The 22,130-nt window shown below is 58.1% G+C and overlaps 1 protein-coding gene across 8 annotated transcripts in view; it reads left to right on the forward strand.

Annotated features, from left to right (window-relative positions):
- The window catches only part of KCNAB2 (potassium voltage-gated channel subfamily A regulatory beta subunit 2), an 85,458-nt gene that overhangs the window by 60,005 nt on the left and 3,323 nt on the right, over nucleotides 1-22,130 (forward strand). For 7 of the 8 annotated variants that reach the window (XR_003971205.1, XM_030327424.1, XM_030327423.1 and 4 more), the window contains 11 exons: nucleotides 469-506; nucleotides 7,211-7,290; nucleotides 10,028-10,072; nucleotides 12,034-12,078; nucleotides 12,788-12,831; nucleotides 14,077-14,163; nucleotides 17,878-17,963; nucleotides 19,741-19,861; nucleotides 20,017-20,111; nucleotides 21,059-21,179; nucleotides 21,514-21,602. Coding sequence is in view for 7 of the 8 variants with exons in the window: in XM_030327424.1 (XP_030183284.1) it covers nucleotides 469-506; nucleotides 7,211-7,290; nucleotides 10,028-10,072; nucleotides 12,034-12,078; nucleotides 12,788-12,831; nucleotides 14,077-14,163; nucleotides 17,878-17,963; nucleotides 19,741-19,861; nucleotides 20,017-20,111; nucleotides 21,059-21,179; nucleotides 21,514-21,602 (851 nt within the window). In the remaining variant the exon portion in view is untranslated. The remainder of the gene's footprint in view (nucleotides 1-468; nucleotides 507-7,210; nucleotides 7,291-10,027; nucleotides 10,073-12,033; nucleotides 12,079-12,787; nucleotides 12,832-14,076; nucleotides 14,164-17,877; nucleotides 17,964-19,740; nucleotides 19,862-20,016; nucleotides 20,112-21,058; nucleotides 21,180-21,513; nucleotides 21,603-22,130) is intronic. The other variant, XM_030327428.1, reaches the window with a different exon arrangement.

Consider the following 22,130-nt stretch of genomic DNA (forward strand, 5'->3'; position numbering starts at 1 on the left):
TGCTCCCAGAATACACTGTCCCTCCACCTCCATGGAACACACAGTATGCTCCCGCCACACCCCTCCACACACATACATGTGTATGCCGTCCAGCAAGACTGTGGGCGTGGCTGTCAGACATAGCCTGTTTTCCGGGAGACACCCCTCATCCTGCCCCGTGTGGCTGGTCACCAGAATGGGAGCCGTGTCGGCGTGAGCCCCAACGAGCAGCTCAAAGATCTGCACCCGGCTGCCTGCTCCGGGCACGTCCTGTCCCCCAGGTTGGTGGCCCCAAGAGAGGAAGACTTGCCCTGAAGGCCAGGTGTCCACACGTGCCGAGGACATGCTCACCGCAGAGCAGAGGGGCACGGTGGCCTGTGGCTGCCCCCCCCCCCCACCCAGGCCCTGCAGCCTGAGGACTGAGCACTCTGGGGGAGGTCCAAGCTCCCTGGGGAGGCTCTCTGACTTGAGCTGTGTGTCTCCTTCCAGGAACATGGGTGACCTTCGGAGGCCAGATCACCGATGAGGTAAGACGGGGCTCCCTCGGCCCCCAGGTCCCAGCAAGGGCTGCCCACGCCGGGCACATGGTAAAGTCCACCACATGAACCACTGGGCCTGTGCTCACAGTGGCCACCGCAGCCTCCCTCTTTCTGTTCTTCAAGGGTGCCTTGACCCTTTGGGTAGCGGGAACGGTGAGGTGAGCCACGGCAGTATCGAACGATCTTCTGCCTGTGCTTAGCAGCTGGGTGCCTTGGGGCGTCCATGAGTCCCCTAAAGGCACAGAAACTCCGGCTTCTCACCTGCGCACCTATTCCACCGCTAGCCAGGAGAATTCAGGGAGCGCATGCTTTCCAAATTACAAAGCCCGATGGATTTCTAAGCTGCTCCGACAGGGAACACCCACGCAGATCTGGAACTTCAGTAAGTATCCGTGGAGGTCATTCCGAATGCGGATTCGGCAAATTTGACCGCAAGCTGAGGACTCTGAGTGGCTCCCCATTTCACCGAGCTCCTAACTGCGTTTCCCGGAGCTGCCGTCGAAGGTACTTGCTGGGGCTTCTGGCTTCCCACTGCCACGCAGCGTCTGCCGTGGAGAGGCAGGTGCACCCCGGGCTGCTGTGCACGTCGGGCCAGTGAGTGAATATCCTGGAAATGAGAACAGTGGCATTTGCTTAGAGAGTCCTGGACATCTGCACAAGAAGCTGTCCTCATGTCTGCCCTACTTACTCTCAGAAAGGTCACGTTTAAAAATTAATCAGTGAGTTCATCTGAGACCGTGTTAGCTGTGATTGCTCGGTTCGTTTTCAAAGGAAAAGCTTTGCTTCCGTCAAAATCGAAATGTATTTAACTTGTGCTTTTGTTCCGTTTTGGTTTTGTGGCAGTCGCTGGTCCTCGAAGTCCCTTGCCCTTGCTTTGGGGGTTCTGGCTCTGGACTATCTCAGGGTAAAGTGAGGGGTTTTTAAGGTGCAGGGAATTGTTTCGCCTTCAGCTACCAGATTGGTTCAGAGCACTTAGAATATAAAGTCGGAGCCCCGGAGCCCATGTGGTTCACCCTAAGGAAGTAGTGAGTGACTCACCTGTTTCCCTTTTGACGTGGAGGGGAAGGACTTATTTTCCCCCACGTGTGACGTCTTTGTGAGAAAGATACAGAGAAGTGGCGAAATCATAACCATCCAGTTAGGTGACGTCTTCACCAACAGATACATTGCGCCCTGAGTATTGATTAACGATCCAATGGCGGCCTCGCTGGTTCCGGCCTCCGCCGCGTCTCCGTCCTGTATATAGTGACACGTGTGAAGATACCAGAAGTCGTTTCCAGATGACACAAAGCTGGGAGGACAGCGGACACAATAGATGACAGATTTGGGGTTCTAAAAGGTCCTGGCAGGCGAAAGTGATTGAGCGAGGGAGCAAACAGAATTTTCGTATTAAATCCTACATTTAGTGTCCAACAAGATCAATACGTCAAGGATGAGGGGCCCACCTCGCCGCGGTTCAGATGAATGGCCGGGTTTTATTCTCTAGCTGGCTGGCTTCCTGCCCAGACCAGGGTGGCCACGGGTCACTGCGCATTCCAGACGGGTGCCCCACCTGGAGCACGGTGTGTCCAGAGGAAGGTGCTTGCCCTGCCAAAGAATCCGGAAACGGGGTCCTGTTTTTAGAGCTCCCTTTTGTACACGAGACGCCGTGATGCCGGGGAGATACAGAAACAAGGAGCCGGTGGATTTTCTGTGGCAAAGTGGTGTTCCCCGGCAGGACTCCGCAAATGGCAGTGAGCAGCATGGCCCTCGGGCCAACTCTGGCCCCCAGCCCAGTTTTGGTCCTTTTTTTTTTTCTTTTAATTAAGTATATGAAACATAAGATTTGCTATTTGCACCGTTTTTATTGTGGTTAAGTGTGCATAATATAAAATTTACCACGTTAACCGTTTATAAGCATACAGTTCGGGGGCATTAAGTACATCCCCTTTGCCGTGCAACCATCACCACTGTCTGTTTCCAGAATTTTGCATCGCCCTAAACAAAACTCTGGAACCGTGAGGGAATAATCCCCCAGCCCCTGGGGAGCCTCTGTTCTACTATCTCTATGAATTCCACAACCAGGTGTTTATAAATAAAGTTTTGTTGACTGGCGGCCACGCCCACTCATTTACATATCGTAATGGCCACTTTCCCAGAACCCCACCGCCCCCAGACTGCAGTCTTTACTCTCTGGTCCTTCCCAGAAAAGGTCTGCCGTTCCCTGTCTTCTGGGTTCACAGCAGCTCGCTGCAAATGTCTGTGGGGCTGTGGCCCCGGGGAGACTGGCAGAGTGTTAGTAAAGCTCTGATCATGTGGCCTGGTGTGGGGGCCGCCCTGGTCAGAGTCAGGTTTCCAAACTCTAGTCTGGTGCCCTTCCTGTGACCTGACACAGCTGCTCAGGCGAAAAACTCCTCTTCAGAGCATGCGTTCAAAGCGGCCCGGGCATTAAAAATCTAATAAGGATAGTAGCTACAATCTTCACATTTATTTTTTTTTTTAACTTGTTTAATGTTTATTTTTGAGAGAGAAAGAGAGTGTGAGCAGGGGAGGGGCAGAGAGAGGGGGAGACACAGAATCCGAAGCAGGCTCCAGGCTCTGAGCTGTCCACACAGAGCCCGACGCGGGGCTCGAACCCTCGAACTGTGAGATCATGACCGGAGCCGAAGTTGGACGCTCAACCGACTGAGCCGCCCAGGCACCCCTAAACTTGACATTTATCATGACACTCCATCCTCCATCGACCCAGGGAGGTAGTGTTAGCCCTATTTCGAGGACACAGAGCTCCAGAGACACGTCAGGTGCCCGAGGTCTACCTGGAGAATCCTGGAGGGGGGCCAAGGTCTGGGATGGGATGGGTTCCTGGTCCCCCGAGTAGGAGCGGAAGGGAGGAGGCCCATGTGTCTCCTAAAGTTCCTCCTGCCATTAGTTTCTGATGTTGGAAATAGCCATTCACAAAATAGAGGCCCCATCACATAAAGTAGGACAACGCCCACAGAGCGGAAGTCTTCAGAAGTCACGTTTTGAAGAATGACGGGAACAGGCCCAGAGAAAGTGCGTGGATAACAGCACCTGCAGCGGTCTGTGTGTTAGAGCCGTAGTTTTGCAGGGAAAAAGCATATATTCGCATAGAAAAACCCGAAGAGGAATTATACCAAAATCCTAGCATTGACAAAAATAAAAAGCCCAGCCCTGAAAATTCCTGTGCCCTCATTCTCTTTCTCACCGCCCTGGTGTGGTTAGGATCGTGTTTACGTCCTTCTGCTAAGCGACAGGTGAAATGGGACGGGTGTCCTCTGAGTCAGAGCCTGCTAATCTTCCGTGCATGGCGGACAGGGCCTGCTTTGTGCGAATTTGCCCGGCTTCCGTCCTCCGTGGGGGTGGGATCTAGGCGTGTTCACAGCACTCGTGCTCTAGCTTAGTGAACAGGAGGAGGTCTCCCTGGCACAGGAAGGGAGGAGCAAGGCGTAGACAGGGACAGTGAGGAGGTGGTGGGGGAGGGCGGTCAGGAGGCCACCGGGGCCAGCTGAGGACAGTCTCCACCCAGCTCGTGCCTGGTGGGCACCCGCAGAGTGCCAGGTCCCTGTCATCGGCTGCTATCTTTCTGGGGAGGGGGACAGACCGTGAGCACATCTTATCTCTGAGGGCGAGATGTGTCCTGTGGCTGCATTAACGAATTACCACCAACTGCATGGTTTCAGAACTACAGAAGTTTCTTTTCTCACAGTCCTCTGTTTGTGACCACATCACTCCAGCCTCGGCCTCTGTGGTTACGTTCACGCTCCTCTGTGTCAGATCCTTCCTCTGCCTCCCTCCTACAAAGGACACCTGTAGCATTCAGGGCCCACATGACAATCTGAGAGCATCGCCTATCTCAAGACCCTTAATGTAGTCACATCTACAGAGACCCTTTTTCTACCCAAAGGACCATTCACAGGCTCCAGGAGCCGTTATTTAGTCAACCGCAGAGAACAAGAAATCAGAGAAAGGAGTTCTGGGATGTGGGCTCCCAATTTATGCAGGACGATCAGGAAAGCTGGAGTGAGAGTGAGCCATGTGGTGATTCAGAGAGAGAGCATTCCAGGCCAAGGGAACAGGACTGTCCCCAGCCTCCAAGAGGCCACAGGAGGAGCCTCAGGTCAAAAGATGGGATCAGAGGTGAGGGAGCAGATCTGGTGAGGACTTTGGCTTTGACCATCCGTGGCAGAGAAGCCACTGGAGATTTTTGGACAGAGGAAATTTGACCTGACTTAACTCAAAAGGCTCACTCTGGGTGCTCCACTGAGGACAGCCAGTCCCTCCCGCCAGATGGTGGGGGCTGCTTCTCAAGTTGTAATGTATGCATGAACCTCCTGGAAATCCAGTTAAAATGCAGGTTCTGCTGTGACAGGTCTGGGCCAGAGCCTGGGATTCTGCATTTGTGATGCTGATGCTGCTGGTCTGTGGACCGCACTTTGCTCAGGTAGAGTGTTGGAGGCAAGGACAGAAGTGGAGAGAGTCAGGGGCTACCACAGAAACCCAGCCGAGGGCATTCTGGCTTGGACCAGATGGCTGCAGTGGAGGTGGGCAGGGGGGTCCAATTTTAGATCAGCTTCAAGGGGGAGCTGGAAGGACCGGCCAAAGGTTCTGATGCTGGAGTAAGAGAAAGCTGGGCAAGGAGGAGGCCCAGGTGTTGGACCTGCGCACAGGAAGGACAAGACACAGCAAGCTACCCTCCTTCTATCGCCCCCCTCCACCTACTCTCCCCCTTCCCGCCTGACAAACTCCTAACCATCCTTCAAAACCCAGCCGTGTAAATCCTGACCCACACTACAACATGGAGGAACCTTAAAGGCACCAAGCTAATGAGATAAGCCAGCCAGTCACAGAAAGACAAACACTGTGAGACTCCACTCATATGGGGTAACTAGGGGAGTCAAAATTATAGAAACGGAGAATAGATGGGTGGGCACCAAGGGGCTGGGGGGGGAGGGAGGCATGGAAAGTTAGTGTGTCAGAGAACAGAGTTTCTGTTTGGGGAGATGAGAAAGTTCTGGAAGTGGGCGGGGGTGATGGCCGTACAACATGCATGTACTTAATGTCACAGAACTGTATACTAAAAAGGTTAAAGTGGTAGATTTTATGTTATGCATATTTGACCACAGTTTTTAAATCGTTTTAGCTAATTTGGGTTGATTTCCAAGATGTAGCGTGAGAAGAGCAGAGAGCAGAATATCCACAGTGGGCAGTGTCTGAAGTCTCAAAATAAAAGCCCTGGCCCTGAGTCACCTCGGCTCAGAACCCTCCCCAGGAGGCAGCGTCCCCCCCAAACCGTCTGTATAACCCTGCCGGGGCCCAGCACTGGGTGCTCTCCCGGGCAGAGCTCGGGCGGCTTGGTGGGACGCACCCCGGAAAAGTCTGGATGAAGACAAGACGAACTGGTGAGGGAGCCTGCTGTGCCTGGAGCGCTGAAGAGCAAGAAAGGGACCCCCGAGGTGGAGAGAGATGCATGGGGGTTTGGGGGAGGCTCCGGGAGGGCGCCCGGATGCCTCCCGACAGCATGATCACACTTAAGTGCCGGTGAAGCCATCAGCCCTGCCGGTGGATCCAAAAAATCCTCCGCGGACAGCCTGACCACCCCCCGGGCTTTCTGACTCAAACGACAGCTGCTGACTGATGGCAGTTAGCTTTGGCCTGCTCAGTATCAGAAATATTTGGGGTTCCTTGCCCACGTTTGAAAAATCGGGAAATTTTTACCACCCCCAAATTCCCTGGATCTCTGGCTTCTCTTGAAAAAAATCAAGGAGTGTGGTCACGCTGAGCTGCCTTCCCAGGGGCAGAGACAGAGTGTGGGTTCCCCACCGGCCACCGGCCTCACCCTCCATACCTGTCCGGCCCTTGGGGCTTCTGAGTCCGGGATGGAGAGAATCTCTGCGAACCCGAATGTGGCTGGCTGTTCATCCTACGGGTTTTGAGGGTTGTGGAGTGTTACCGAGCCCACCCTGGGCAGCTGGGGACGCAGGCTCGGCACCGAGCTGAGCTTTGAGGAGTGAGGGGCGGGGGAGTTCGCCTCCACAACTCTCAAAGGGACACCTGCGCTGTCCAGAGGACCGGCAGAGTTCTCCGCTGCAGCGTGGGGGGGCTGCTGACGGCAGGGGGGCCTCCCCCGGCTGCTCGAGCCTCACCCCCACTCCCAGTGGGTCACTGCTGCTGAAGCGCGAGCTCATACTTAGACCAGCCTGGGCAGCAAACTCTGGCCTCCCGTGAGGCCAGCGTGCCCGCCGGCTCAGGGTGGCATTGCCTCCACCTGCAAACAGTAGTAACATCATCCTCGTGCGGTTGCTGGGAAGGAATCGGGCATGCGGCCACAGGACACGTCGTAGCCGTAGCTTTAAAAACGTATTCATTTCCTACCCCACCCCCGGATCTATCGCCCTCCTATCGGGGGGCTGTGTTCAACCCGGTATAGGTGCTAAGCTTTGTGATGACCCAACAGACAAGAGTCCCGCTTACATGAAACTCGCAACCCATAAGCTGTTCCTTCTTGTGGGTCCGCTGCTGAGAGCTGCCTCCACGCCTGTCCCGCGGCAGGAGAGGCCGAGCGGAGCCCCGGGTGCAGGGCCTGGACGCCCAGGGGACCCCCCAGCCACGAGGCGATGCCCTGGAACCCCAGGCACGCCCCCCAGCCTGGCAGGACAGGGCTGTGCACTGGCAGCCTGGTTTTCTCATTTCAGATAGCAGAGCAGCTGATGACCTTGGCCTACGACAATGGCATCAACCTCTTCGATACTGCGGAAGTCTACGCGGCGGGCAAGTACGTGTCTTTTCTCGTGGGGAAAGTGTGGTGCAGGCCGCGGCTTCCCTGGGAAGAGCCAGAGCTGCTGGTACTCCGGTCCTTGTTCCCAAACGTCCACAAATGGGCCTCCCACTCTGCCTGCTTTGCTAAAGTCTAAGTGGCTTCAGAAGGTGTTGTTTTCATGGGGCCAGAATTGCAGAACACTGGGACACCGGTCACTTACTAAACTCCCCATGTATCCAAACACAGAGAGGACCACAGTCCCTCTGGTGCCTGAGATGCTGTGCTGGGCCAGAGCCTGATTAAGCTGTCGTCCGTCCCCCGCGCTCCTGCGGCCAGCGCCACATGCCTGACATTCCCACGTCTTAATGGTACAGTGAGGGCTGCAGGGAACGGCAGGGCCTCTCGAGCTGGGGGGAGCAGAGTCTGGCCAGCCGAGCACTGTAGGAAGCACTTCCCATCTTGGCAGTGAACTTCCCTACTCAATTATGTAAAAGCCCTCTTCAGCCAAGGCTGCTGGCTTCAGTTTTAAAGACTAGCTGTAATCAAATCATCCACTCTCCTGCATCGGGTTTCCAAAAGTCAGCTTTTGTTTGTGAAGTCATCTGTTGGCTCTCTGTTCGTCCTCCCTCTGGCCCCTCCTGCCTGGGGCGAGCCAAGTTCCCATCAGCTGGGTCGGCTACAGCCTGGCTGGCTGTGCACCGTGGCTGCGGCGGGGCCAGCACCTGCCTTGAGGGCTCTGGGTTCTCACCTGCGGCTTGAGTTGGGGCCCAGAGCTCTGAGAATCAGGGACCCAGCAGGGCATTTTCTCAAGTCTCAACCCAGGGTCTGAGGATCTGACAGCCCCAGGAACCTGCACTGGGACCCCCAGATCTCCTCAGTCCCTGTCAGCAGCCCTCTGCCCGCACCCCCCCCCCCGGTGCTACAGCCCCCTCCCAACCCCTCCCTGCTGGCAGCTTCTTCCCATCAAAGTGAAATGCTTTCCAGACAGATGAACCAAGCAAAGGGTCAGAGGTAGAAAAGCCCGATGCGGATGCCAGGCCCGCAGGCGTTCCCTGGCCCTGCTCCTGTCTTGGTTTCGCTGCCCATGAGAGCACGCGGGAGACAGCTCCAGGCGGCCTTCTCGGGCTCCAGATGGCCTGGCCCCCGTGGACAAGCCTTGCACACCCCACTCCACAGCCGCCACACTCCCTGTGTCCCTGTCTTCACTCCCCCCGAAGAACTGGACACCCAGGGCTGGCATAGCAGGGCAAACGCACTGGGTATCTGGCAGCCTCAGGGCCTCTCGGAGCCCCTTGCCGGCAGCCGGGGACTCAGAGCAGCTTCCGGTGGGTTATTGTTACCCCTGGAGCCCACTGCCCTCGTCCTGTCCTCCTCTCCTCCGCACGCCTCTGCGGCTCCTTCTCAGTCCAGCCCTCAGTCCCATCAGTGGCATGGTGCCAGCAGTGACCCACACGGGAAGCAAGGGACAGGCCAGAAGAAGCTGTTCTGGGGGGGTGGGGGGGCTGCCGGGCTCCTCCGGTGGCTTCTGGGCCAGGCACTGTCCCTCTTGCTAACCAGAATGCCAAGCACATATTTTGCTGAGCCCCCTGCTTCTTATGCTGATGCTAATTTGGGCGCTTACCAGAGAGCTGCAGGATTTCTGTACCCGCTCCACCACCGCCCCCCCACCCCAGCCCCAAGCAGATGTCAGGCTTCCCAAATGCAGGGCCACAAGAATTCACAGCCACAAGCAACAGGCTTTGATTAGCCGATGCTCTACAGCTCCTGCAACCCCAGGACCACTCCTCATTTTTCTCCCTTCCTCCTTTCCTCATCTTTTGTCCCACAAATGAGGGGCCAAGGAATAAAAGGAAGAGGCCCAGGGCTGAGTGAATTTCTGTACATCTTGACCATGAATGACGAGCATTCAGAATGTATGCTGAACAGCTTGCAAATTAGAGCCCATTATTTCTGAGTGGATGACTCAGGCGCTTTTATAATTGGAATGTAGCACTGGGTATGGATCATTCTCCGTCTGTTGTTTTTACTCAGAAACATTTCGCTACAAGCAGAAAGTTCTTAAAAGTTAAGCCAGCGCTACAGTGCCAGGCAAGGCTGGAACAGCCCCGCCCGTGACCCCCGCTAGCCCAGGTTTGGTGCAGGGCCAGAGTGACGCCAAAAAGAACAGAGAGCAGTCCTCATGGCGTTTGTCTCTTTAGCGTTCAAAAGCAAGAAACAAGAGAGATGCACGCACCCACACACGTGAGCACGCACACACGCATGCACCCTGCTGGAAATTCAGCCCCTGGCCCTGAATACATGTTGATCGTCTCTGAAAAGAGAGGATGCACTTGATGAATAATTTACCTTTTTAAAAAATATATATACACTTCTCTGGAAACTTCACCCACGGAACGTTGCCAAACATCTTCCCCGGTGAATTTCCAGCAGGCCAGGGAAATGGGATACGGCAGGCCTCGCCAACAGGACATCAGCTCCTTCCTTCTCTGTGAGAGCTGGAGCCGTCTGCTCGTACAGGCTCCTGCAGGGGCACCGCTCACGGCCACCTTCATGGGGGGTGACAGCCGCTCGCAGGCTCTCTCCTCGTTCTGGAATGAAGTGTCCAAGGCAAGGCGAGCATGAACAGCCTGGCTCTCTGGGCCCAGTGGCATTTCCATAGCGGGGACCAAGTGGCCCATCGTCATGGTAGGGGCGAGGTTTAACGTTTTTGTCGCGCTGTAATGAAATCCCCGTATCTCGGTCTTTCTTGCAGGGCTGAAGTGGTATTAGGAAACATCATCAAGAAGAAGGGATGGAGGTAATTACCCTGTTCTCTCTGTGGTCAGTGTCCAGGGCGCACACGGGGAAAAGCGTGGAAAAGGCAGGTGGGAGGGAGGAGGGCACCGTGAGGGACAGATGCGTGCTGGGTCCTGGGCGAGCTCCGGCTAGGGCCCCGAAGCTGCTCTTTCCTATTGCCCAGTGGAGTGCTCAGTGAGGCCTCATTGGCCCTTGGGCAGCCGGCCAGTCCTTCGAAAGCCTGGAACGTCTCAGAACTGTTCTCACTGGGCAGGGGAGAATATTCCAGCCCCGGGCTGCCTCCAGGGGTAGAGAGCATTCACACTGTGGTGGGGGGTGCTGCGGTGAGGCCGGAAGCTTCGGCTGAGTCACCAAGTGAGGTGCCAAACTCCGTTCCCCAAGACCAGAGGCATCTCTGCTTGAGGGGGGAGTCGAGCGGGGTGAGGGGGGGGTAATCCTTGTGCCCCTGACTCTGCCCCTCTGCCTCTGATCTCTACCTCTGGTTCAGCAGGGATTCAGGGGGCCAGGGAACTAGGTTGCGCTCTGATTTGTGTCAGGCCAAAAAGATCTGGACATGAGGACTTCCCAGACGGCCCGGGTAAGGCAGAGGGTATAGCCACTGAGGAGAGGGACATCCTTCTCCGGACTTGGACTCCACCCTTTGCCACTGGCCCTACCTGTAAAGGGACCACGTCTGGCCTCCCTGGCAGGGCTGTCCTGAGGCTCGAGGGCCTGAGTCTGTCAAACGGCTGGCCAGCTAAGGGCTGCACATCACACTTGTCTGGGGAGTGGTGGCCCTTGTGGCTGGGGTCCCCCCACAAGGCGTTCAGAAGCCTGAGGGTTCCACCCTCCCCAGGACAGACAGGGCTGGGCACTCGCCTGCACTTGGGGGCCCCTTGAGGCCTGCATGTGTTTATTTTCAGAAACAGCAGAAGCTGTTGTAAAGCTGCCCCCCCACCCCACCCCACCCCATCCCACCCCCCCCCCCCCAGCGAGTGCAAAACCCCCGGGGGACAGATGACAGACACCCTTCCTCTTGTCCCAACCGAGCTGTTTGTTTCTTCTCGGCTCTAATTCATCACAGAATACCTCCTCACACTGTAATAAAGGAAATCGCATGTATTCGTGGGTCCCCTGAATAGGTCTTAGCTGAATACCTCGGGAAATGCATATCCGGTCACCCCCCTGCCTGGAGACGGAGCTCAAGGGGACCACAGCTTCTGACTTTGAGGAGCTATTTCCTGAGCAGCCCCCCTGCTTCCAAGGGAGGAAAACACAACCACAGGGGACACGGGCACCCCCTCCCCTGGGAAGGGTCTTGATGAGATGTGGCCTGGAGGGGCCATCCTTATCCCTGCTCATCCCTCCAGGACCAAACAGGTGTCAGCTCCTGCCTCTTGTGGATTCACAGCAGGAGGCCCGAATCTATTCCTTTCCCTCGGGGCTTTCCATCACCCCACACACCAGCTCCCTCACACCCCGGGTCCTGCGCCACCCACCTGTCTCTCCCTCCGGATGCCCCAGGCTCTCCCCAAGGCCGTCCCGCAAACCGCTTTCTGAAAGCCTGTCTCCAGCCTGTAGGAGAAGAGCCAGGCTGCTTGGCCCCCTCGCCTTCCGCATCCCCACTGGAGCCCCTCCTTCTGCTGCAGCCCCTGCATTGACCTCCTGGGAGCGTGCTCCCTGCACCCCCCAGTGTGTGTCCTGCTCTGGGCTCTGGTCTGGTGCGTGAGACTCCATCCCCACCCCCGGCCCCCACTGCCCAACTTCAAGATGAGTTAGTTGCGTCTGTGGCTTGTCTCCTGGCTCGGCGGGGAGCCCCAGGACCCCGGGCTCGCACCCGGCAAACATGAAATGATCTTGAAGCACCCATTTCACACCCCGTGCTCCCAGATGAGAAGGGTGTTTAGGACCCTCTTTGTAAACTGAACACACCCCTCCCCACCCCAGCTACGTCCAGTAACACCCCTCTTCTTCTGTTCGCAGACGGTCCAGCCTGGTCATCACCACCAAGATCTTCTGGGGAGGAAAGTAGGTGCAGCGCAGGCATGCTCCCGGCCGGGGTCAGGGGTCAGCAGCCACGGCCCCGAATCGGGGGGCTCTCCCGGGGCGGGGGGTGTTGTGCAGCCGTCTGCCCCGGCCGGTGCCCAGCCCCACTGAGGGACATCAAGTCCCGGAAAAGCAGCTTCGGCTGAGTTGCCTTTTACTCAAACCGTGTTTCATTTGTATTTTTTACCTTCATGGGCTTGGTTTTTGTTTGTTTGGTTTTTTTTTTTTTTCTTTTTCTGATTACAGGGGTAACATCCCCAAAACTCTGGGAAACCCAGAAAATTCGTGAACTGTCTCAACCACGTGCCACCTTCCCTGGCCACAGACCACCCCTGCCCGTTTCCAGCGGTCTGGCCCCTCATTGTCTCTAGGGCCGGACCAAATCGGCTTCCTAGGAATTATAAATACGATTCATTCTTCACTTAAAAAAAAAAATCTAAGCAAAACAGAAGGGCCGATTGGAACCCAGAGACCCCTCCCCCTGCATCCACCCCCACTCCCCCAGGCCAGCCGGGCAGCGCCCCTCCTCCTGGCTGCATGAACGCACCCCTGGAGCCTGTGATTTGTCTCCCAAGTGGAATCAGATGCACGTGGCACTCACTGACCTACTTTTCTTGGCCTAACGTTGCATCATGAACATTTCCCCCAAAACCGCTTGCAACATCACACACGCTGTTGTGCTGTTTTTCAGAGCGGAGACCGAGAGGGGCCTTTCCAGGAAGCACATAATAGAAGGTGAGGGAGGCGCGCTGGCCCCACACGGCCCCTGAACCCACGGAGCCTCCTGCAGATGCCCAAGTGAAGGACACAGAGTGCCCCCGCCCACCAGCCACACGCGCAGGCCTAGGCCTGGAGATGCCCCGCGCTCTGGTCCCACCCTCTCCTTCCACCCAGCCTCCGCGTCACCAGAGCAGGGCACCACCGCCTTCAGATGGGCATTGTGGTCCTGGGGAAGACAAGACAGGCCTGGGCCGGGCCCCATGCTGACTGGTGGTCCTGAGCAAGGGACATCACTTCCCCAAGCCTCTGTGGCAACATCTGTAAAATGGGTGTGGGAAGAGTGGCCACCTCTGGGATTTGGGGGAGGACTGGGAAGAACCCAGGAAAGGTGCGTGTCAGACACAGCCAGGCGCTCCGTGCACAAGTGAGAGAAAGAGAGAGAGAGAGAGGCAGGGAGGGGGGGAGAGAGGGGTCGGGTAGGCTGTCCGCTTATCCTATACTTGTGTCGTCTTTGTGCCCTTTTCCACCTGGGCTCCCAGATGATACGCCCGTCCCTTTAAGAATCACACGATTGGGGCGCCTGGGTGGCGCAGTCGGTTAAGCGTCCGACTTCAGCCAGGTCACGATCTCGCGGTCCGTGAGTTCGAGCCCCGCGTCAGGCTCTGGGCTGATGGCTCGGGGCCTGGAGCCTGTTTCCAATTCTGTGTCTCCCTCTCTCTCTGCCCCTCCCCCGTTCATGCTCTGTCTCTCTCTGTCCCAAAAATAAATAAACGTTGAAAAAAAAAATTAAAAAAAAAAAAAAAAAAAAAAAAGAATCACACGATTAGGGGGGCTTTGCTGCGGCCCCCGCAGCCCCAGCACTTCTCTGTGCGACTCTGCTCTGAGCCCTTGCTCAGCGCTCACTGGTGATCTGTGCCTTTGGTGCGTGGACAGGGGTGCAGCTCCCACTCCGTGCGGGAGAACCTGGCTCTCCCCGTCACCACGTGGGCCCCCAGGGCGTGCGGGAGGGCACCCCCTCGTGCAGTCACAGAGCATTGGCCTGTGGACCCGACCACACGGCCCCCCGCTTTGGGGCGTGCACCCACTTAGGTCCTGGCTCTTCTTCACCTCCGGTGGCACCTGCCCACATGTGTCCCCACGCCGTGTGACGGCTCCGGGTGCCTGGGACCTCTTGCTCCCTGTGCCGCACGCAGGTGCGCGGGTGAGGGCCCAGCAGTGTCAGTGAAGATGGTGACCACCCCTCCTGACTCCTCCCCCCAGGTCTGAAAGCCTCGCTGGAGCGGCTGCAGTTGGAGTACGTGGATGTGGTGTTTGCCAACCGCCCGGACCCCAACACGCCCATGGAAGGTGGGTTCTCCGCGGGGCACCCAGGCCTCCCGGCTGCTGGGGGCGGGCGGGGCGGGGGGGCCTGGCACCTCCAGGCGGAGTCCCCGAGTCCCCGTCCTGGCCTTGGGTCCATATGCACCTGATCCGTGCGGGCTCTACGCCCCCTCCCGGGTTCAGAACCGAGTGGAATGTTCTCTCCTCTCAGCTCTTGCTATTTCGTAGCTAAATGAAGTCACGATATGATGGCTGTTTGCAACTGCTGTGTTCTTTTCAGTCATACTCCCGTTCTGCCGGGAGGTTTTAGGGGCCTCCTGCTCTGAGAGATAAATTGTTACTTAGAGGAGAAAAAAAAAAAAAAAAAGCGCGGTGCTTTGAAAAGCAGTTTTGGTTTCTTTGCGCGTATTTATTCTTTCCTCTCCCGCCATCTCCGCCCTCCCATCACCCACCCCCCCCCCCCCCGCCATTCCTGCTTCAGGCTCCTCATTTGTGCTTTGCTGCTTCAGGGATTTGGAAAATGAAGTTGTGTTCAAGTTATTTTTTCTTCATTTGTTTCTATATATACCGAGCACGCGTGCGTGTATATATTTGCGTGTGGGGTCTGTGTGGTCTGTTTGCTTTTTGTCTTTTCGTTTTTTTGTCTTTAAACAAAACGAGTATTCTGGGAAGATTTGTGCGTCCCCTCCCCACGCTCTCTGTCATACCGCGCCTGTCCGTGTTCCCACAGCTATAAACTCTGGTCTCTTTAAATCTTTCTTTATCACCAGGGGACCCATTTAGTTCCTCCAAGTCAAGGACATTCATCATAGAAGGTACACAGTACCCTTAGCCCGACTATTGACTCCTGTGTCCGAGCTGCATTTTATGAGACAGTGTTTTTATTTACACTACTCTCTTTCCCCCCAAGACAAACTTCTCCATAAAATGCATAAAGGAAAAATAACGCCCTATGAGAACATCTTGCAAGTGAAGGAAAAGCAAAGCAGTGTGGAGCCCCCGCCCTCACCCCCGCCTGGCCAGCGCTGCCATTTCATTTCTCCTGCCCCCCCCCGCCCCCCGCCCCATGCATGACCCCCCCCCGCCCTGCCCCCCCAACCCCCCCCCCCCCCCGCCTTGCACTGCCGTGATCCTCGAGGCCGGCTGTCTGTCCACCAGGGCTCCTCTTGATTTGAGGATGCTGGGATGGGCGCCTGAAACCTTGACCCTGGATGGTCTGGGAGAGGGTTGGGGAGACCAGGGGCCCACAGGAGTCAACACCGGGGGGATCCCTAGAACGAGCGGCCTCCAGCGCGTGTTAACGTTGTAGGTCACGTCTGCTAGCTCAAGCGGAAGCAAAACACACCGGTGGCCAGCTGCCCCGTCACGGCACGCGGGCTCCTCCACGAGCATCGTGGCTGCGCGTGGTGCTCACGTCCCCTGGGCGGGCTGGGCCACCTGCCGCTCTCGCCCCCTGCCACGCAGCCCCACCCCTCCATCGAAACGCGGTCACTGGCCTCCTTGCACGATACCTACGCGAGCAGGCCAAACCCTGAGACCTGGCGTGGGCTCTGCCTGCCCCCGAGCTAAGGGCCGCCCCAGGGCAGGCCGTGGTCTCCCTGGGAGCCGGGCTGTGTTCCACAGTGGGAGGGCGCCTGCCTGCCAACTGGTGCTGCCACCTGACCCCTCCCATGTATTATTTGTGACGAGGCAGGAGGTACTGTGGGTTCTGGCAGCAGCTGGAAGGATCGGGCCCTCCTGCTGCTGCCGGCCGGCATTAAATATCGAGGTGCAGGACAGTTGTCCCCAGTGGTCCCTGCGTCTGGGGCCGCTGACATTGGCTTGGGCAGAAGCGCAGAGTGCCGGACTCCCGTGTGTGGGCCGTCCACCCAGCCAGCCGTGCCCGGGACCCCTTCTCTCTCAAGCTGGTCGCAGGCTCCGGCGGGCTCCTGCCCCGGTGGCCCGCCCCGCCCCCCAGGCACCCGGCGGACCCCCTCTCTGCATGGAAGAAGGGGTGCTGCAGTGTATCGTGCCATTTCCCGGGTGGGGAGACAGCTGTGCTGAGGGATGAGAGGGAGCCAGGCTGGGGAACGAGGGTGTCCGCTTCCCTCTCTGGCATGTGGGCCGAGGCCGTGGCTGAAAAGAATCGGCCGTTACGCTGCATGGTCACAGGGGACCCTAGGAGCGTTTCTGAGGAAGCCGACAAGGACAGCGGCCAGAAGCCTGAGCTTGGCCTTGGGTGTGGGCAGATATCTTCCCGGGCCCCCCGGGCTTTCCGACAAGAGCTGTCCCCCTTGGCATCGAGTGGTGTGGGCAGTCAAACCGGGCGGCCTGTCGGTGGTCCCTGGGGGTTGGGGCGGGGCTTCGGGCCTCCCTGCCAGCCTCCTCCCGAGGATGGGCAGAGAGGAGCCCAGTCCCCGACCTTGGAAGGAAGGAGAGGGCAGGGGTCGGCCTGAAGGCCTGGAAGCCGAGGTGTGATTTTTCGGGGGCCCTGGGCGTACCTGCCCCAAGACCAACACCCCAGAAGCCCCAGCTACCTTAGCTTTCTACCGAAAGAGGGGACCTCGGCCGAAGGGGCGCTCAGGGACCCGGGATGGGGGCGGGACGACATCCAAAACAGAGGTGCCGTTCTCTGCGGGAGAAGGTGCCCGAGGGTCTGTGCCTTTCAAGGGGGAGCTTGGGTGAACAAAGCCCGCATTCTCCTTCCTTCCTCCGGCTCTCCCACCCCCCTGCCATCTTCAGGGGCCCCCCAGCCCCCCGCCATGTCGGCGGCCGATGAGCAAGCCACCTGGGGAGAGACAGGACTTCCAGGGGTCAAGGTTGCCGCTTCGTTTTGACAGACACTTGTTCTTGAGCCCCCCTTCCTGCCCTGCCTGTGGGAGTGAGACTTGCAAGCACTGTATGGGACCAGCGAGGAGTCTGACGACGCAGCCCTTCTCCCCGCAAAGCTGAGAGACATTTGAGGTCTTTAAATTCGAGGCCAAGTATGTTGTTAACACCACAGCATCCCCGTGGGCTGAAACAGCCTGGTGCGGGAGCAGTAGCGAGACTGTAAGTGGCAGATTTTCATCTCTCAAAACCTTTTTTTTGAGTACTAGGAAGAGTGTATCGTGTAGCTGGGGCGAGGGTCCCTTGCCTGCTCCTGGGCTGGTTTGAGAATCCGGGACGGATACAAACGGGGCTTTCCATGTCCACTTCTGGCTCTTGGGGACACATCTGGAACCATCCAGGGCCCCACCCTGCCCGCTGTCCGGACGGATGCCATTATTACCTCTCTATTCAGTCCTCCAGATCCCAGGGAGAACCTGGGACACCCCGAAGCGGGGGGGACTCGAAACAGGCAACTTCCTGTTGCCCTCTGCCAATGTGATTCGTCCCCAGACTAGAGATGCGCCCCCCCCCCCCACCATTCCACCGTCTAGAATGACATACTCTGATCTCACCTTTCCCTCCTCTCTCCAATCCGCCATAGAAATGCCACCATCCATCCAGAACCCATTTTTCAAAGATTCCGTAAGACTCGTAACTACTGGGGGAAATTGTTTTCAAGGCCAGCTGCTTGGGCTGTGGTTCCCTTTTTCCTGCGGTCCCTGGAAACCCCAGCCACACCCGACTCTGGAGCCAGGAAGTACATTGCTTGCAAGACATCTTTGCAGCCCCCCACCTCCTGCTCCACCTGTCTTTGCAGAATGTCCCCAGGCTGGGCCCCATGCCCCCAGTCACCCCACCCCCGACCCGCAGTGTCCCCTTCTCTCCCGACAGAGACCGTGCGCGCCATGACCCACGTCATTAACCAGGGGATGGCCATGTACTGGGGCACGTCACGCTGGAGCTCCATGGAGATCATGGTACGGCGACCTCTCGGCACATGTGCGTCCATGGGGTTCCCTGCCCCATTCTAGGGATGAACACCCAGGACTCTGGCTCGTTCAGTGCCATTGGTCCCGATGGCACAGACAACTGGGTACTACAGGGAGGGACAGTATGGTAACCTGTGGCAGCCACATCTGTAGGCAGTGCTCTTGACTTGGATCCCAGCACTGTGTGGCCCTGGACAGATGGCTTCACCTCTCTGAGCCTTGGTTTTCGCACCTGTAGAGCAAGACCGCTAGCATGACCCCCCAGGAGGCTGTTCTGAGGACCGAGAGAACAGTTGCGAAGCTCTTAGCAGAGAACCTAGAGCTCAGCCAGCGCTAAGCAGCAGTAACAGTACCAGCCACTTGCACCCGGCTCTCATGATGCCCCAGCTGCCGTTAGACTTGAGGGCCTCATGCGGACTGACTCCCATTGAGACCTCCCAATGCCCTAGGAGGAAGCGTTACTGTCCTCCTGTTTCTCAGGTGTGGATACTGACGCACAGAGAAGTTAAGTAACACACCCAAGGTCAGCCAGCTCCCTCTGAGGTGGGTCCCCAGGCTGCGTAGCACCCGGCCTGGGCTGCCTCAGAATGTGCGCTGCCGTTGGGAGCCCGGCTTCCATCTCCTAATCCGTCACGTTTCCCACACTTTCAGGAAAGCATCCCCTTCCTTGTCATTTCCCTCCAGGAGCCATCAGGGACAGAGGACTGCAGATGTCTCTTGGTATCAGGGTATCCCAGAAGGGTCAGCGGGGTGGCGCTGTGCTCCTCAGAGGTTGGAGAGCAGAGGCCTGGGGATCGGGTCTTCCCAGGACTGGCTCTGAGGCTGACCTGCCACCCCTGCCTCCAGGGCCCTCCCGGCCTCAGCCCTTCCCGTGCCCCTCCTCCCAGAATTCCCCACATCCCGGTATCCTTGGAGGGGGGGGGGGTTCTCCTCTAGTGAGCCCCAGATTTCTACTTCATCACAAAAATTAAGCAGAATCTTCAAGTTCAACACAACTCTAGGAGCCTGTGCTTTTAATCAGCCTTTGGCACTCACAGCATTAATGAGTACTTGCTATTTCTCTGAAGCTGCCTCGAGCCAGAACAGGGCTCTCTGAGGTGTCAGTATCCTATTCCCACTTTACAGATGCAAAAACTGAGTCTGAAACCGAAGAGGAAAGGACCTCTCGTGCTGGCAGGCAGGGCTTCCCCAGGAATCTTGTCAGGAGACATCAGCCCTGGCTCACACCCATCCAGTAGGAGCAGAGGGAGAGTCTGCAGAGTTCAGGCCTTGAGCTCCAAGTCCCAGAAATGGGCTGATGCTACGTTTCCTCCTGACGTAGCCTTTTCCTGCCACTGCCACCATCATCCCAGGGCCAGGGCCCTGGAATAATGATCATGATAAAAACAGTTAACACCGTAGCAGGCAGGCACTGCCCTCCTGAAGGCTGTGAACGCCGTCGGCTCACTTGACCCTCACAACATACAGGGAAACTGAGGCACAGAGGGGTGAGCTCCTTGCCCAAGGCCACCTGGCCAATAAGTGCCAGAATCCTCCCCATGCCTTCAACGCTGGGGTCCCATCCCGTTTTCCCAGCAGAGACGGTAGGGGGACAGGCTACCTGTTTCCCAGGAAAGCGGTGAATTTCCCCGGGGAGGAGTGTGGGGGGAGAACAGGTGCGCCGGCTGTTTCCTGGGGATGTCTTTGTGTCTCCTCCATGCTGCCCGAGCAGCCCCCAGACCCACTGACGGACAGGGACCATCCACGGTCCTATTTGCGTTCATAGGAGGCCTATTCCGTGGCCCGACAGTTCAACCTGATCCCGCCCATCTGCGAGCAGGCCGAGTACCACATGTTCCAGCGCGAGAAGGTGGAGGTCCAGCTGCCGGAGCTCTTCCACAAGATAGGTGGGCTCCCCCGCCTGGTCCCGTCCTTTCTCCCCTGCCCCGCCCCTCCTCGCTCCCTAGCTCCGCCCCTCCTCTCGCTCCGCCCCTCCCCCCTCCTCCTCGCTCCCTAGCCCCGCCCACCCCGGGCCTGACCTCGCCTGGCTTTCCTCTCCCAGGAGTGGGCGCCATGACCTGGTCCCCTCTGGCCTGCGGCATCGTTTCCGGAAAGTACGACAGTGGCATCCCGCCCTACTCAAGAGCCTCCTTAAAGGTGAAAAGAGCTGCCAGGCTGGGAGGAGGGGACGGGCAGGTGACAGGCATTTTGGATTGACAGGCATTTGGATTGATGGGTCTGGGCGGGGCTTCCCTGGGCCCTTGTGGGGGCGGTTCCAGGACAAGCGAACTTGGAGCCCCTGCTGGCCGGATCCCACCTCCGGAAAGGCCATCCTCTTCTTGGGATGCGCCCCCGGTGAAAGGTCCCCTTCACTCCCTCGCCACCCCCAGCTGGGTTCAGCATTGACAACGTGGGCTGGGCGGACCACCTGTGCTATTTGGGATGGCCCCTCCCACGACGGGTACCCCCCTACACACTCTCGAGGCCAACTCTGAGACCTCTGGGCTGGGGGCTGCAGAGCTGCTTCATTTGTCCCTCAGAGGCCACCCCCTGGGACAAGACACGCCTCTGGAGTGGGGACTCAGGAGGGTCTCCCAAATGCGGGGTTTGGGGGGTGAGAAGCAGGCAGAGAAAGGCCTACTCAGGTCAGGGCAGATCCAGCACTGGAGCTCCCCTGCCTGGAGTTCAAAGACAGGAAGGCCTGTCCCACCCACTCCTGCCCAATCCACACCGAGATCAGGGATTCCCTGGAAGGCATTGCAATCCCAGGGGTGGGGGCAGGTAAGACCACAGCTCCCCCAGAGCCTGGGGAAGGGGTCCTCTGGGCCAACGGCCAAAGCATTCCTCTTCCCCCACCCCCACTTCGCCCCGGGCTTGCCAGGCCCCCGGTCCTGGCTCAGGGGCCCCGCCTCAGCGACCCTGAAGCTTCTGGCTTCGGATTCAGCAGGCCCCATCCTTCCACCTGCCCAGGTCTTTTCTGCAGTGGGACACGGTTAGGCAGGGGTGGGGGTGCTACCTTGGCACAAATCACCAGCTGTCTGCACGCAGAGGTCCAGGTGACCTGCCCTCACCAGTGGGCTGTGCTTTCTCCCCACCACAACCAGGGCTACCAGTGGCTGAAAGACAAGATCCTGAGCGAGGAGGGCCGGCGCCAGCAGGCCAAGCTGAAGGAGCTGCAGGCCATAGCTGAGCGCCTGGGCTGCACCCTCCCCCAGCTGGCCATAGGTAACCGTGCTGGGGGGGAGGGGGGGAGGGTTGACCGTGGTCCCCGGGGCCACCCCTCCATCAGGCAGCCATGGGGCCCTTACATTCATGGGGAGAGAATGGGGGGTGGTCCCTGAGCACTTGGGCCCCCTCCCCCCCCCCCCCGCAAGCAGTTGGTGCCTGGGCTTCCGCAGAACCCAGCATGCAGAGCTGTAGGCTTACGGGGACCCTCCTGGGCACCCTCAGCCCCATGACCAAGAGGCTGGATCTGTGTGGCCCAGTTAGGGACAGGGCAGAGCCAGAAAGGGCCCCTGCACTGGGTGTGTCCCCCTCACCTCTGGTCTTCCTGCCCCAGCCTGGTGCCTAAGGAACGAGGGAGTCAGCTCCGTGCTCCTGGGTGCTTCCAGCGCAGACCAGCTAATGGAGAACATTGGAGCGATACAGGTGGGTCGGGGAGGGGGCTGCTGGGTGTGTCCCCCCCACCCCCCGGCCCTTGGGCTGAACGCAAGGTACCGCTCAGTCATTTGTCCAGCACATGTTCGTCGGGCACCTGCAATGTGCCAGGCACCGTGCTGGGCGTCTGGGCTACGTCACTGAGCCACTAAAAGCCCTGCTCTTGAATTCAGAGCACACAGTGGACAGTAAAATGAGGAAATTAGAACATGAGGGTGACAAGCACTGTGGGGAAAAAATTGAGCAAGGTCCGGGGCATCAGTGGGCACAGAACAGGGTGGGGGTGCCGTGGGCCCAGGTTTGAAGGGGGCCGTGGGGGTAGACTTGTTGAGAAAGTGCCGCGTGAGCAAAGGCTTGAAGGGTGAGGAGTGCGATGTGCAAATTACCTGGAGGAAAAGCATTCTGGGAGCAAAGGAGGCACAGGTGGGCATGGGCTGGAGCAGAGGGGGTGGGGCAGCGCCTGGGGCACTAAGGACTTGGGAGGTTGTTGGGTGAGATGGGAGTCCCCAAGAGCACAGG

The sequence above is a fragment of the Lynx canadensis genome, chromosome C1 (genome assembly GCF_007474595.2).
Source record: "Lynx canadensis isolate LIC74 chromosome C1, mLynCan4.pri.v2, whole genome shotgun sequence".
Lineage (NCBI taxonomy): Eukaryota > Metazoa > Chordata > Mammalia > Carnivora > Felidae > Lynx > Lynx canadensis.